A 16,724-nucleotide genomic window follows, 5' to 3' on the forward strand; every position below is an offset into this window, starting at 1 on the left:
TAGTTTTACTGACCAATTGATTATTTAGAACCTGGCCTGAGAACTATAGTGTAACCTTACGGTAGTTTTACTGACCAATTGGTTATTTAGAACCTGGGCTAAATAACTATAGTGTAACCTTACGGTAGTTTTACTGACCAATTGGTTATTTAGAACCTGGCCTGAAGAACTACAGTGTAACCTTACGGTAGTTTTACTGACCAATTGGTTATTTAGAACCTGGCCTGAAGAACTACAGTGTAACCTTACGGTAGTTTTAGTGACAAATTGATTATTTAGAACCTGGCCTGAAGAACTACAGTGTAACCTTACGGTAGTTTTAGTGACAAATTGATTATTTAGAACCTGGCCTGAAGAACTATAGTCTAACCTTAATGTAGTTTTACTGACCAATTGATTATTTAGAACCTGGCCTCAAGAACTATAGTGTAACCTTACGGTAGTTTTACTGACCAATTGATTATTTAGAACCTGGCCTGAAGAACTATAGTGTAACCTTACGGTAGTTTTACTGACCAATTGATTATTTAGAACCTGGCCTCAAGAACTATAGTGTAACCTTACGGTAGTTTTACTGACCAATTGGTTATTTAGAACCTGGCCTGAAGAACTACAGTGTAACCTTACGGTAGTTTTACTGACCAATTGATTATTTAGAACCTGGCCTGAAGAACTATAGTGTAACCTTACGGTAGTTTTATTGACCAATTGATTATTTAGAACCTGGCCTCAAGAACTATAGTGTAATCTTACGGTAGTTTTACTGACCAATTGATTATTTAGAACCTGGCCTGAAGAACTATAGTGTAACCTTACGGTAGTTTTACTGACCAATTGATTATTTAGAACCTAGCCTGAAGAACTATAGTGTAACCTTACGGTAGTTTTACTGACCAATTGATTATTTAGAACCTAGCCTGAAGAACTATAGTGTAACCTTACGGTAGTTTTACTGACCAATTGATTATTTGAACCTAGCCTGAAAAACTATAGTATAACCTTACGGTAGTTTTACTGACCAATATAACTTGGAGTTACATCGATTTATTTGAATCTCGTAACCCACAGCTGGTGGGCATACTATGAAGTTATCCAAGTGAAATTGTCATTGGTAAAGATGAACTGTACTTGAAACCAATATTAACATGTATACAGAACACTGTACTTGAAACCTTCTGTATTGACATATACAGAACATTGTATTTGAAACTTTCTATATCTACGTGGATAGGCTGGTTTATCTTGCACTGAAGTCAGTATAACATTAGTAATAAACTTTCTATATCTACGTGGATAGGCTGGTTTATCTTGCACTGAAGTCAGTATAACATTAGTAATAAACTTTCTATATCTACGTGGATAGGCTGGTTTATCTTGCACTGAAGTCAGTATAACATTAGTAATAAACTTTCTATATCTACGTGGATAGGCTGGTTTATCTTGCACTGAAGTCAGTATAATATTAGTATTACACCTCCTCTACCCGTGTGGATAGGCTGGTTTATCTTGCACTGAAGTCAGTATAACATTAGTATTACACCTCCTCTTCCCGTGTGGATAGGCTGGTTTATCTTGCACTGAAGTCAGTATAACATTAGTAATAAACTTTCTATATCTACGTGGATAGGCTGGTTTATCTTGCACTGAAGTCAGTATAACATTAGTAATAAACTTTCTATATCTACGTGGATAGGCTGGTTTATCTTGCACTGAAGTCAGTATAACATTAGTAATAAACTTCCTATATCTACGTGGATAGGCTGGTTTATCTTGCACTGAAGTCAGTATAACATTAGTAATAAACTTTCTATATCTACGTGGATAGGCTGGTTTATCTTGCACTGAAGTCAGTATAATATTAGTATTACACCTCCTCTACCCATGTGGATAGGCTGGTTTATCTTGCACTGAAGTTAGTATAACATTAGTATTACACCTCCTCTACCCGTGTGGATAGGCTGGTTTATCTTGCACTGAAGTCAGTATAACATTAGTATTACACCTCCTCTTCCCGTGTGGATAGGCTGGTTTATCTTGCACTGAAGTCAGTATAACATTAGTAATAAACTTTCTATATCTACGTGGATAGGCTGGTTTATCTTGCACTGAAGTCATTATAACATTAGTAATAAACTTTCTATATCTACGTGGATAGGCTGGTTTATCTTGCACTGAAGTCAGTATAACATTAGTATTACACCTTCTATATCTACGTGGATAGGCTGGTTTATCTTGCACTGAAGTCAGTATAACATTAATATTAAACCTCCTCTTCCCGTGTGGATAGGCTGGTTTATCTTGCACTGAAGTCAGTATAACATTAGTATTACACCTTCTATATCTACGTGGATAGGCTGATTTATCTTGCACTGAAGTCAGTATAACATTAGTATTACACCTCCTCTACCCGTGTGGATAGGATGGTTTATCTTGCACTGAAGTCGGTATAACATTAGTAATAAACTTTCTATATCTACGTGGATAGGCTGGTTTATCTTGCACTGAAGTTAGTATAACATTAGTAATAAACTGTCTATATCTACGTGGATAGACTGGTTTATCTTGCACTGAAGTCAGTATAACATTAGTAATAAACCTTCTATATCTACGTGGATAGGCTGGTTTATCTTGCACTGAAGTCAGTATAACATTAGCATTAAACCATCTATATCTACGTGGATAGGCTGGTTTATCTTGCACTGAAGTCAGTATAACATTAGTATTACACCTCCTCTACCCGTGTGGATAGGCTGGTTTATCTTGCACTGAAGTCAGTATAACATTAGTATTACACCTCCTCTACCCGTGTGGATAGGCTGGTTTATCTTGCACTGAAGTCAGTATAACATTAGTATTACACCTCCTCTACCCGTGTGGATAGGCTGGTTTATCATGCACTGAAGTCAATATAACATTAGTATTACACCTCCTCTACCCGTGTGGATAGACTGGTTTATCTTGCACTGAAGTCAGTATAACATTAGTATTACACCTTCTATATCTACGTGGATAGGCTGGTTTATCTTGCACTGAAGTCAGTATAACATTAGTATTACACCTCCTCTTCCTGTGTGGATAGGCTGGTTTATCTTGCACTGAAGTCAGTATAACATTAGTATTACACCTCCTCTTCCCGTGTGGATAGGCTGGTTTATCTTGCACTGAAGTCAGTATAACATTAGTATTACACCTCCTCTACCCGTGTGGATAGGCTGGTTTATCTTGCACTGAAGTCAGTATAACATTAGTATTACACCTCCTCTTCCCGTGTGGATAGGCTGGTTTATCTTGCACTGAAGTCAGTATAACATTAGTATTACACCTCCTCTACCCGTGTGGATAGGCTGGTTTATCTTGCACTGAAGTCAGTATAACATTAGTATTACACCTCCTCTTCCCGTGTGGATAGGCTGGTTTATCTTGCACTGAAGTCAGTATAACATTAGTATTAAACCTCCTCTACCCGTGTGGATAGGCTGGTTTATTTTGCACTGAAGTCAGTATAACATTAGTATTACACCTCCTCTTCCCGTGTGGATAGGCTGGTTTATCTTGCACTGAAGTCAATATAACATTAGTATTACACCTCCTCTACCCGTGTGGATAGACTGGTTTATCTTGCACTGAAGTCAGTATAACATTAGTATTAAACCTCCTCTACCCGTGTGGATAGGCTGGTTTATCTTGCACTGAAGTCAGTATAACATTAGTATTACACCTCCTCTACCCGTGTGGATAGAGTGGTTTATCTTGCACTGAAGTCAGTATAACATTAGTATTACACCTCCTCTACCCGTGTGGATAGGCTGGTTTATCTTGCACTGAAGTCAGTATAACATTAGTATTACACCTCCTCTACCCGTGTGGATAGACTGGTTTATCTTGCACTGAAGTCAGTATAACATTAGTATTACACCTCCTCTTCCCGTGTGGATAGGCTGGTTTATCTTGCACTGATGTCAGTATAACATTAGTATTAAACCTCCTCTACCCGTGTGGATAGACTGGTTTATCTTGCACTGAAGTCAGTATAACATTAGTATTAAACCTCCTCTACCCGTGTGGATAGGCTGGTTTATCTTGCACTGAAGTCAGTATAATATTAGTATTAAACCTCCTCTACCCGTGTGGATAGGCTGGTTTATCTTGCACTGAAGTCAGTATAACATTAATATTACACCTTCTCTACCCGTGTGGATAGGCTGGTTTATCTTGCACTGAAGTCAGTATAACATTAGTATTACACCTCCTCTACCCGTGTGGATAGGCTGGTTTATCCCAACGTGAATTTCTATAAGCTTTCTTTTGTTTTTTCAGGGTTATTAATAGTCATTCTTGCATATACCATCTCTACGCAGGTCAGAGGTCGATGTTCCTACCCATGTCACTGTCCATCTGGTAATCCCATCTGTCCGGAGGGTGTTGCGATCGTCACGGACGGATGTGGCTGCTGTCCTATTTGCGCCCGCCAACAAGGAGAGGGGTGTGACAAAGTGTATGTGTGTGACGACACCCGAAACTTAGAGTGTCTCTACCCAGAACCCCTCGATACGACAGGAACATGTAACGGTAACTTCGTGCTGTTACTATGGTAACCTCCCTCAGAAAACGTTTAAACTGTCTTTATTATACCAGTGGCGGTCTCGAGATAAAAGAAGTCATTAACAGTTTGCATATTTAATTTTCAGATTCACTTAATACTGTTACATCTATTTACGGTAAAACATTGACCCGTATTTATGGGACAGCTAACTGGGAACTATTGACCACAGAGAAAGTATGTTAATTTATGTACAGAGCCACTCAAAGTCAAACTATGCACGCTACCCGTTCCTAATTCTGAAATGATAACCTGCAAAAAAGGTGGTTAGTCTGTACTGTCCACCGCCAAATACTGGGCTACGTTTTAGATAAGAATAGTGATATATATTGTCACATTATAACGTTCGATCCGGCGACCCGCGCGCCTTACCAACCAGACCACTCAAATACCTCCCCGCTCTCGTAATTCTAAACTTTGTAAAGGTAGAATTTTGTTGGCAAAAATTATAATAAATAGTATCATGTAAGACACCCTAGCAAGCGATAAGTTTACGAACTTAAAACAGCTAAATCCGAGGTTCGATTCTCCGCGGTGGAAGGAGTGTACAAGTTTCACTGTTTAGCTTTGCTCAGAAATAACATTTACTTTTTATAGGCCTAATTATAGCACGTTTACATCAATAAAGGTGAGTGTGGGTACATATAAAATAACTTGTTATATATTTTACAAACACCTATAAGGTTATATGATTACAGTAGATATATATTAAAAACATTACATTTTACAACTAACGAATTTAAACATTGGTTACTTAAATTGTTTGTTTTTTTTAATTTCGCGCAAAGCTACACGAGGGCTATCTGCGCTAGCCGTCCCTAATTTAGCAGTGTAAGAATAGAGGGAGGGCAGCTAGTCATCACCACCCACCGCCAACTCTTGTGCTAGTGTTTTACCAACGAATAGTGGGATTGACCTTCACATAACGCCCCGAGGGCTGAAAGGGCGAGCATGTTTGATGCGACGAGGATTCGAACCCGCGACCCTCAGATTACGATTCGAACGCCTTAACCCACCTAGCCATGCCGGGCTCGGTTACTTAAATCTCGTGGGATTACTATATACAAATTCCAAGATCCAGAGAAGCTACTTGGGGCTATTATATGTATACACAAAGCCCTTGGAGTTACTAGGTACAAATCTCGTGGGACTTCTATATAGAAATTCTCAAACAATTCCCAAAAAACTACTTGGGTCTAGTATGTACACAGTCTCTTGGGATTACTACATATAAATCCCATGGAATGTTATGCAGAAGTCCGCAGGTCCCAATAAACTACTTTGGGATATTACAAACACAATCCCTTGGGATTACCGTATATGAATTCTATGGAACCACTCTATTAAAGTGTTATGAGTTTATTATATACAGATCAAATGGTATGTTATATTTAAACTCCACGCGACTGTCTTATAAAGCACATTTCTTATAGTACATACAAATTCCAGGATCCACTATATAATGTTTCATATGTATATACTTTTCAGTTCGAAAAGAAATTGGCTGTCAAGTAGGCGGCGTGTCCTACGCAGATGGGGAGACTTTTAAGCTGGACTGTAAAACTAAGTGCACGTGCCAAAATGGATCGTACGGGTGCGTGTCCTTATGTCCTCACGAGAATGTACGCCCTTCCCCCAAATGTCGGAACCCTCAACTTGTACCGATAACTGGTGCGTGCTGTAAGGAGTGGTTATGTGAATCGAACGAAGGTAAACACGTTTTCTCTCTTTTCTGAAAATCAAAGGTACAGCGACTGCACGTTCAAGCCAAACGCTACTAAAATATAGAAGAATTTACTTTATCCCGAGAGAGCTTCCTGGAAACTACTGTCATGTTATCGCAATACATTTAAAACAAAATACGGCAGTTTTTCTCCACGTAATAAATACGTTTCGTTTCACTTAACGTTTCGTTAGTACGGCTTCAACAGACTAGCACTACATAAACTGTTTCACGAGCAGTTCTTGTATCGCTAACCTACTGAAGTCGTAGCGGCGAAACGTTGAGTGAAACAAAACGTTTTTATTACGTGGACAATACCTGTCGTGTTTGTTTACAGTTTCCATTTCCAAAGTGGCTAATAATTAAATAATTCGGTATGAAATTGTTTGAGTATTTATATACAGACGTTTCAAGTACCCGTAATCCATTAGAACTGTTTTTTCACTTCATAACAGCACGCGATGAAATGGCCTACATAAATGTTTGCGTTAAAGTGTTGATTTATCATCCGTTGAGTGAATAAAATATTTCTATAGGCTCTTTAATGTTTTAACTACAAGGCTAGTTTGTTAAAACATTTAGGCCTGATTAGACGGGTTGGGTTACGGAAAGATTTTTGCACTCTTGACCGAAACTTTGAACGTGTAGTTTAAAAATAAAGAAAAACGTGCTTTCTTTATCTATGTATACATAATCTGTTAATGTAGAAATAATTATATATATATATATATATAATTTAATCTTGGAAAGGTCCACCCTTCCAAAGCATCTGGGTTTAAGGGTTTCATATTTTTGTGACAAATTGATTTCTTGAGCTCACGCGCTTTCGTGAATATACCAATAATGAGTGTAGATTCCTCTATAGCGATATGCATTTGAATTACAGTTACGATACGAACTTAATTTAAGAACAAGCTAACAAATGAACCGAAATAAGCAACGATATCAAAATGTGAACTGGACAGCTTGAATTTCTTCCGATTTAGACAAGAAAGGAGGTTGTGTCCGACACTTCTCGCCATGGAGCGCGTGCTCAGTGACGTGCGGAATAGGAATATCCTATAGGACGACGAACAGCAACAATGAGTGCTTACAGCGGAAGGACACAAGATTGTGTCAGCTGCGGCCTTGTGAGACGGTCACCATGGAAACAGGTGAAAGCACAGCTACACGTCACGGACGATTGAGGGTATTTTTCAAGTTTTTTATATATTACTTTGTGTTAGTAAATTATTTATTTTCCGTTTAATTTTATTATAAATAATGAGGCTTTTCTCTCTCTGATCAGTGTATAAAAATGTGGCTGCAGGTTGAACAAAGTTAAGCTGTATTGGTTTAAAGTAACACAAAACTATATATAAAAAACTTACTAGTGTTATGACACAAAGCGTGTTAAGGCGTTCGACTCGTAATCCGAGGGTCGCGGGTTCGAATCCCGGTTGCACCAAACATAAGCGCCCTTTCAACCGTGGGGACGTTATAATGTGACGTTCAATCCCACTATTCGTTGGTAAAAGAGTAGCCCAAGAGTTGGCGGTGGGTGGAGATGACTAGCTGCCTTCCCTCTAGTCTTACACTGCTAAATTAGGGACGACTAGCGCAGATAGCCCTCGAGTAGCTTTGCGCGAAATTCAAAGCAAACAAACAAACACAAAGTTATAGCGACCATATTGAGTATATTAAAAGCTGATATTATATTCATTATTGTTAGGTCATGAAGGTAAGACGTTGAATGCTGTCCCCTTGTCCCCCCCCCAAGACCTTATCATGCTAAATTCGCAGTAGGTAGAGCACAGACAGCCCATATAGTTTAAAAGCCAAGCACAATACTTGGGAAACTTCAGACTCGTCATCAATATAAATATTTAATGGAGAAGCTGACAGGGGACACGTATCCCCAACTTTTGATTCGGCAGTAAAAATGCACCTTAGAATTATCAGGAAAATTCGTTGTTTCAACATAACAAATAATATGCCCCCAAACGTCGGTCCTCCGTAAAAAATCAAATTCATTCCTCACCCTATCCATCAGACACTATAATCTGTCTACGAAAACGACCAAAGGAACACTTTCTATGAGACAGTGATGTACGATATGTCAGGTCGTTTAATTCCGACTATGACAATTCATAACGGGTAGACATGTTTGTGTGTTGTTAAGACCAAAGCTTTATAGTGGGCAGTTTGTGCTGTGCCCGCCACTGAGAACAAATCCGGTTTTATCACTATAATCCTTTAGGCTTAGCGTTGAGCCACAGGATGGAGAAACGTACAAGAAATATTAGCCGATTTCTCGTGAAGCCAGTGCATTAGATCCGCGTTTGACGTATTTCTGACGCCATATTTGCACCTTGAGAATAGAGAAAAATAAAGTCTTCCGTGATGGGAAACGGAGGCGAAACGGGAAAATCGTGATCCATATTGCAAATTTAATTTCACATAGAATAAAAAATTCGCGAAGTTGGGAGTTTCACATCGCGTAATAAAACAGTTTTTCCAGTATCATATAAGCAAGACTTTTATTAAAGTATGATGTTTGTGTCGCTGCTTAAAGTTAGCATTGCGATATATTAACATAAATTACCTTTATTTACAGCGCCATCGCCACTGCCGAAGTACAGTGAAAAGTTTTCTTCCCGCCAAAATCACGGATGACGGAAACTGTACCAGTGTCAGAGCTTACCGTTCTACGTTTTGTGGAACGTGTGACGGGTACCAGTGTTGTCAACCTCAGTTGTCCACTACAGTCAAAGTGCGCTTCCGTTGCGGTCATCCTGATGGGGAAAATGAAAACATTGTTACTAAAAACGTAATGTTCACAGTGAAGTGCGTGTGTACAGACAACTGCTGAAAAGGCTGTGAGAAAGATACAAAGATTAGAAAAAAAACAAACGAAAACTAAAGGAAAGAAACTATTTTATAAAATGAGTTTTTTTTTAACGCGTGAAACGTATTTATCACGTTTTGAAAGTCATATTCCTAATCAAATGCATGTAAACCTATGTTATAAACATGTATACTAACCAGTCGTTTTCTCCTTATAATCATTTATTAGAAATAATGATAAAAACCGATTTAAGTAAATATAATCTTAGGATTAAAGTATGACTTCATAATGTGATTAGAAATGGCTGATAGAGAAATCGAGACTTGTAGTTAAATGAGTTTAAACTAACTTGCAAAGAGAGATCTCCAATCGTATGAATGTTAGGGTATTACTATTTTTGTTATTGTTAGGAAAATGTAGGATATATTCTTTTGTTTTTGTGTAGATTTTAAAGAAATGGCAAATTCAAACCTCTGACTTTGCGGTTATTAAATACATGATGAAGTGAGATATCTGGTCCAAAAATGGTAACTTCTAATCTCTTGTCTTGTTAAAATATGTAAGAAATGGGCAAATTAGAGTAGTAATGATGTGGAACAAGCAGGGCACGTTTATTTTATCATGTTTTTGTAGTCCGAACAAAGTATGAACTGGAAAAAAACGTATTGTAAACGTACTTCTAACAATGGATAGGTTGGAAAAAACGTATTGTAAACGTATTTCTAATACGATCTTATTGAAAACAAACTCATAAAAACTTATGGGATGCATGGCCAATTGTTTTAACTTGCTCCTATACTGCATAATTTAGAAAATCATACTGTAAGTGAAAGTCTAACAACGCATCACCTGGAAACTCTGTTTCTACACGTATTTCTATATTGCATAAGCTATCAAAACCTATTTTTAATAAACTCGTAAGAATTTTGAACTGGAAAAAGAATCTTATTGTAAACATAGCTTCAACAACGTATAAACTAGCAAGTATTGTTGTAAACGTAGCCTCAACAACGTATGAGCTAGCAAGTATTGTTGTAAACGTAGCCTCAACAACGTATAAGCTAGCAAGTATTGTTGTAAACGTAACCGCAACAACGTATAAGCTAGCAAGTATTGTTGTAAACGTAACCGCAACAACGTATAAGCTAGCAAGTATTGTTGTAAACGTAACCTCAACAACGTTTAAGCAAACAAGTATTGTTGTAAACGTAACCTCAACAACGTTTAAGCTAGCAAGTATTGTTGTAAACGTAACCGCAACAACGTATAAGCTAGCAAGTATTGTTGTAAACGTAACCTCAACAACGTTTAAGCTAGCAAGTATTGTTGTAAACGTAGCCTCAACAACGTATAAGCTAGCAAGTATTGTTGTAAACGTAACCTCAACAACGTTTAAGCAAACAAGTATTGTTGTAAACGTAACCTCAACAACGTATAAGCTAGCAAGTATTGTTGTAAACGTAACCTCAACAACGTATAAGCTAGCAAGTATTGTTGTAAACGTCAAATAATTCGTATAAAAGAAACAGTGTTCGTCATCAACGCATCATTTCGGAGTAAACATATCCAGAGATATATTTAAAAAAAACAAACATGATTATGATATAATTTATCTACAAGGGGGCTACACAACAACAATATAGCCAACAATTTACCGACCTAACAATGGGACCATGTAATAGAAATTGTCTTAATTTGCTGTTATCATGTATTCGGTAAATAATGTAAAATGTATCTAAACTTATTACATTCAGCTGTATTGTCCAATGAAAAAGCTGCTTTCTTTATGACGTCACAAACTTTACTTTGTATATCAGAGCGACGTGCATACAGTTATATAAGATAGAAATCAACCTCTTAATGGAAATTTTTAACTTGTCATTTCTCTATGTACCAACTGTACAAATGTTCTAGATTTATATATGTTCTATATTTCTAAATATTAGTTTTAAAACTATAAAAAGTTAGGTAATTTAATATCTTTACTGGTTTAAAAAACAACAACTAAACCGGTTATTTATAACAGAAATTCATTACTTCTGTAAAATGTCTCTATCGATTGATTTTGAAACATACTCGTGAAAAATAAAATTCAAATGAACACGAGTTAACTTTCAAACAGCGGCCATCATCAACTGATATGCTACCTACAACATACCTTCTGTTTAAGGGTTAAACATATGTAAATCAGTGTGTCAACTTTGTAAGTTTTATTCAATTATACTTGTGTGTGTGAATAGACTGGAGTTATCTTTGTCCTAATAAAAGGAAATATTTATTCGTTTAAGGCTATGGTTCAGGATTTCTTTACTTTGTCTCAGTTAAGAAAGAAAAGTTGTGTAGATACATGAAACATGCCGAAAAGCTGTGTAGATACATGAAACATGCCGAAAAGCTGTGTAGAAACATGAAACATGCCGAAAAGCTGTGTAGATACGTGAAACATGCCGAAAAGCTGTGTAGATACATGAAACATGTTGAAAAGCTGTGTAGATACATGAAACATGCCGAAAAGCTGTGTAGATACATGAAACATGCCGAAAAGCTGTGTAGATACATGAAACATGCCGAAAAGTTGTGTAGATACATGAAACATGCCGAAAAGCTGTGTAGATACATGAAACATGTTGAAAAGCTGTGCAGAAACACGAAACATGCCGAAAAGCTGTGTAGATACGCGAAACATGCCGAAAAGCTGTGTAGATACATGAAACATGTTGAAAAGCTGTGTAGATACATGAAACATGCCGAAAAGCTGTGTAGATACATGAAACATGCCGAAAAGCTGTGTAGATACATGAAACATGCCGAAAAGTTGTGTAGATACATGAAACATGCCGAAAAGCTGTGTAGATACATGAAACATGTTGAAAAGCTGTGTAGAAACATGAAACATGCCGAAAAGCTGTGTAGATACGTGAAACATGCCGAAAAGCTGTGTAGATACGTGAAACATGCCGAAAAGCTGTGTAGATACGTGAAACATGTTGAAAAGCTGTGTAGATACGTGAAACATGCCGAAAAGCTGTGTAGATACGTGAAACATGCCGAAAAGCTGTGTAGATACGTAAAACATGCCGAAAAGCTGTGTAGATACATGAAACATGTTGAAAAGCTGTGTAGATACATGAAACATGTTGAAAAGCTGTGTAGAAACATGAAACATTTTGAAAGCTGTGTAGAAACATGCCCGTCAAGATGTGCTTGTGTCTTCATAAAATTAGGTTTTCATGATCGAGGAATGATTAGGAATACAGATAGAACTGTAATGAGTTGAAAATACCATTTGACATAATGCAACCTTCTAGCAGTGTTGAAATAGTTACAAATGTAACGGGCCGATAGTTATTATTACTGTTGCTTCTAACAATGTTCACACATATAATTATACATTTGTAATGGACCAATAATACTATTAAGTATTCTGTAAGCTTACAGCCTTATAACAAAGATTAGACACTTAACAATACATTTGTAGCAAAAACAATTCATTATGTGTTATTCATTTCCTACAACGAAAATAGTTTTGGACTAAAATGTTTGTGCTCAATAAATGTTTGTTTGTTTGTTTGTTTTTGGAAATTCTCGAAAAGCTACACGAGGGCTATCTGCGCCAGCCGTCTCTAATTTAGCAATGTGAGACTATAGGGAAGACAGCTAGTCATCACTACCCACAACCAACTCTTGGGATACTTTTTTACCGAGGAACAGTGGGATTGGCCAAACATTGTAATGCCCCCACGGCTGAAAGGATGGGCATGTTTGGTATGACAGGGATTCGAACCCGCAACTCTGGGATTACGAGTCCAGCGCCCTGACCACCTGACCACCCACAAAATGGACTGAAGAGTTTGTTATTTTTTTGGTCTAAATAAAAACACTCGCGCCAACAGTTTCCTTCTATTCATTGTCCCCCTGGCCCGGCATGGCCAAGCGTGTTAAGGCGTGCGACTCGTAATCTGCGGGTCGCGGGTTCGCATCCCCTTCGCGCCAAACATGCTCGCCCTTTCAGCCGTGGGGGTGTTATAATGTGACGAGCAATCCCACTATTCGTTGGTAAAAGAGTAGCCCAAGAGTTGGCGGTGGGTGGTGATGACTAGCTGCCTTCCCTCTAGTCTTACACTGCTAAATTAGAGACGGCTAGCACAGATAGCCCTCGAGTAGCTTTGTGCGAAATTCAAAAAACAAACAATCATTGTTCCCCAGTGACATAGCGGTATATCTGCGTACTCACATCGCTAGAAAGCAGGTTTCGATACCCGTGGTGGGTAGAGCACAGATAGCCTATTGTGCAGTTGTGTGCTTAGTTCAAAAGAAACAAACAAATGTTTCTCTTATTGTATCGGAGTTGGTGCGCTATTAATAAAATTAATAAGGATGGCTCATACTAAAAATAATAATACATCGTGTATTTTTGTTCGGAGTATATTTATATAGGTTCTTCTGACACATTTCTCTCGACTAGTTATCCTAGGTCGTACAGTAGTATTAGATATACATAGGAAGTATATAATATACCTTTTCTTTTCTGTGTGTACTTGAGGCTGTTGGTGAAGTCCTAAGACGGACAAGGAAACTTCTAGAAGAACTATTAGTCTTGTTAAGATTGTTTTTCAACGTCACTGGATTATCCACGGAGAAGATGATGAACCGCTAGCATGGGTATAAACACTTTTTATAATTTAGAGTGTAAGACTAGAGGGAAGGCAGCTAGTCATCACCACCCACCGCCAACTCTTGGGCTACTCTTTTATCAACGAATAGTGGGATTGAACGTCACATTATAACGTACCCACGGCTGAAAGGGCGCTTATGTTTCGTGCGACCGGGATTCGAACCCGCGACCCTCGGATTACGAGTCGAACGCCTTAACACACTTTGTGTCATAACACTAGTAAGTTTTTTTATATATAGTTTTGTGTTACTTTAAACCAATACAGCTTAACTTTGTTCAACCTGCAGCCACATTTTTATACACTGATCAGAGAGAGAGAGAAAAGCCTCATTATGTATAATAAAATTAAACGGTTAACTTGAAGATGACCAGAGAATGTCGAAACGTCGTTCTCTGCTTTATTAGTAAAAGTTACAACACCCACACCAGCCGTTCTGAGGTACATTTTTCCTTCAAGAGGGTTTCTCGTCATCACGGAGGAACTGATACTGTTTTAATTTTGGGACCACAGTTGTTGTTTTCTTCTAAGCATTTCTAACAGTACGTTTCTCAACATCCATTCACCAGACACATTTTATTAGTTTTTTCTTTATACGACTCGTCATTTTTTTTTCTTATTTTCAATAAATTGTATTTCTGAGTTTTGTCTGGTGACACGTCTCTGTCTTTCTTGTTTGTTGTTTCCATATGAGTTACATTTTACCTGTTTTAGGCGTGACCCAAAGGTTACCGTGCCCGTAATAAAAATCATAGAGTTAACGGACTATGATTCGTTGTACAAGAACTGACTCTATCCTTTATGGCCTTGAGTATGCCATTAAAATGCTGCCGAAATTCTAATGTTTGGCCAGACGAGAGTAGCACAAAAGCTGGTAGAGGGCACTGTTTGACTAGTTGCCTTCCCTCTGGTGATCAGTTTGAAAATTAGGGAAGATTCGTGAATGTTTTAGCGAAATACTGTAACAAACAACCTATAATTGATTTTCTGCCAGCTTGTCTTAATACTCGCTAGAGGTCGTTATTTTGTACCCTGATCATCGGTGGTCATCAGCAAAAAGTGACTCCTCTCTATCTCGTCTTGTGATAAAAACAAGTAAACACGGTGTCGACTACCATATGCCGACAAAATAACGTGAATACATTATTTGTTTTAACCCTAAATTCGCGACTTATAAAGATAGGTGGTAAATTTGGTGTATCGGACTTAACCTGCTCAGTGCCGTAGACGAGATAACTCGTCTAAGCCGATCGGTAACAGAGTGCCACGGACAAGTTAATTCTGTAGATTCTGCGCACATGAAGTATTAGTACCTTCGTTCAATTTTCTGATTAAAGCCATTCTTTTCCCAATTTTTAAAACTTTTTTGTTTTGAATTTCGCGCAGAGCTACACGAAGGTTCACTCACCTCCAACTCTTGGGCTGCTCTCTTGCTAACGAATAGTGGGTTGACTGCAATTATGGCGCCCTGGCAGCTGAAAGGGCAGACATGTTTGGTGGGACGGAGGATTCGAACTCACGACTCTTAGACTGCGAGTTAAAAGACCTAATCAAGTGGCCTTTTGGGCCTTTTAAAACGAACTTAAAAATGATATCAATATATAAGCATAATAAGATGATTTTATTCCTATTACTTACAAGAACGACAGGAAATGTTTGAAAGTGGAATAAAAACATTTGATAAGTCCTAGATGGACAATCGATCAAAGTTATCAGGTAAAACAGGAACAAAAAGGTGTTAAAATGCAAAGAAAACTAGAAGTGGGAAAAGAAAGCTTGTCTTTGGATTTCGAGGATGATTTGTATGTCATCATCTATTGTTCGTTTTACTGGAACATTTCGATCAGATCATTTTATGCATCTTTCATTCAAATATGTCTGGTCGTTGTTTGTCCTCAAATATCCTCAAAAGTAGCAACCAATTCTCGTGATAACAGGTCAGTTTTGACTATTTTGAAGGCTGTATTAAAATACGTTTTACACCCTTGTGCAAATTAATTGAAACAAATGGTCATTTTATAATATTTTCAGCATGGCGGCCGGTGCAGACTCGCTGATTTCCTTTAATAGCCATTTTTTCACACAGATGGCGTCATTAGCTGTGTTTTACAGTGAGGTCGATCTATTTTTGGGATATATGACGAAATTTTGAGGAATATTACATCATTCGAAATTACTTTAGAAGGGCAAGGAGACCAGTCAAAAAACAACTTCTTACCAACTCAATGAAGAAAAAACGGAATCAATGGGGTCTGAACTGGACACAAGAACAATGGAGGAAGGTGTTATTCAGTGACGAGACTCATTTCTTCGTACAGGGTCAAAGAAGTCTGCATGTTCACAGATCTCCAGGTGAGAAACTTCGAGAATCTCACATCAGTCAGTTCGTAAAACATCCCTTAAATGAAGGTTTTTTGGGTTTTTTTCAGCTACTATGGCGTCGGAAACTTACATATCGTAGAAGGTATGATGCGAGGACCGCAGTACATCGAAGTTTTGCAGAAGAGAGTCGTTCCAGAATTGAAAAAGAGATTTCCAGATAGATCTGGCATTTTTCAGCAAGATCTGGCTCCGTGCCACACATCGAAACTTGTGAAGAATTTTATGACTACAACGCGGACAAAAGTGCTGGACTGGCCTGGAAACTCTCCGGACTTAAATCCTATTGAAAATCTTTGGGCGATTTGTAAAGAAAGACCTCGGGGAAAAGACTGTACTACGAAAGATGAGCTAATTGAGGCCATAATTAAGGTGTGGTACAGCGATCCAAAAATTAGTAAAGATTGCAGTCAACTCGTGGACTCGATGCCAAAACGGATTAATGATCTTCTGAAAAATAAAGGCGGTCATATCATGTATTAATTTGTGAGTAATTTTTGGATTCTCAGAAATAAAACGCAA

At 37.9% G+C, this 16,724-nt stretch overlaps 1 protein-coding gene and 1 long non-coding RNA gene across 4 annotated transcripts in view; one reads left to right on the top strand and one right to left on the bottom strand.

Annotated features, from left to right (window-relative positions):
• The window catches only part of LOC143247723 (CCN family member 2-like), a 28,015-nt gene extending 16,695 nt beyond the window's left edge, over positions 1-11,320 (top strand). The window contains exons 2-5 of one of the 2 annotated variants that reach the window (XM_076496144.1): positions 4,359-4,569; positions 6,089-6,310; positions 7,310-7,512; positions 8,920-11,320. In XM_076496144.1, coding sequence (XP_076352259.1) covers positions 4,359-4,569; positions 6,089-6,310; positions 7,310-7,512; positions 8,920-9,174 — 891 coding nt within the window. In that variant the 3' untranslated portion in view covers positions 9,175-11,320. The remainder of the gene's footprint in view (positions 1-4,358; positions 4,570-6,088; positions 6,311-7,309; positions 7,513-8,919) is intronic. The other variant, XM_076496143.1, reaches the window with a different exon arrangement.
• The window catches only part of LOC143247728 (uncharacterized), a 194,858-nt gene that overhangs the window by 139,297 nt on the left and 38,837 nt on the right, over positions 1-16,724 (bottom strand). For both annotated transcript variants that reach the window (XR_013026681.1, XR_013026682.1), the window contains exon 2: positions 8,908-9,097. This is a non-coding gene — a long non-coding RNA (uncharacterized LOC143247728). The remainder of the gene's footprint in view (positions 1-8,907; positions 9,098-16,724) is intronic.

The sequence above is a fragment of the Tachypleus tridentatus genome, chromosome 3, assembly GCF_004210375.1.
Source record: "Tachypleus tridentatus isolate NWPU-2018 chromosome 3, ASM421037v1, whole genome shotgun sequence".
NCBI lineage: Eukaryota > Metazoa > Arthropoda > Merostomata > Xiphosura > Limulidae > Tachypleus > Tachypleus tridentatus.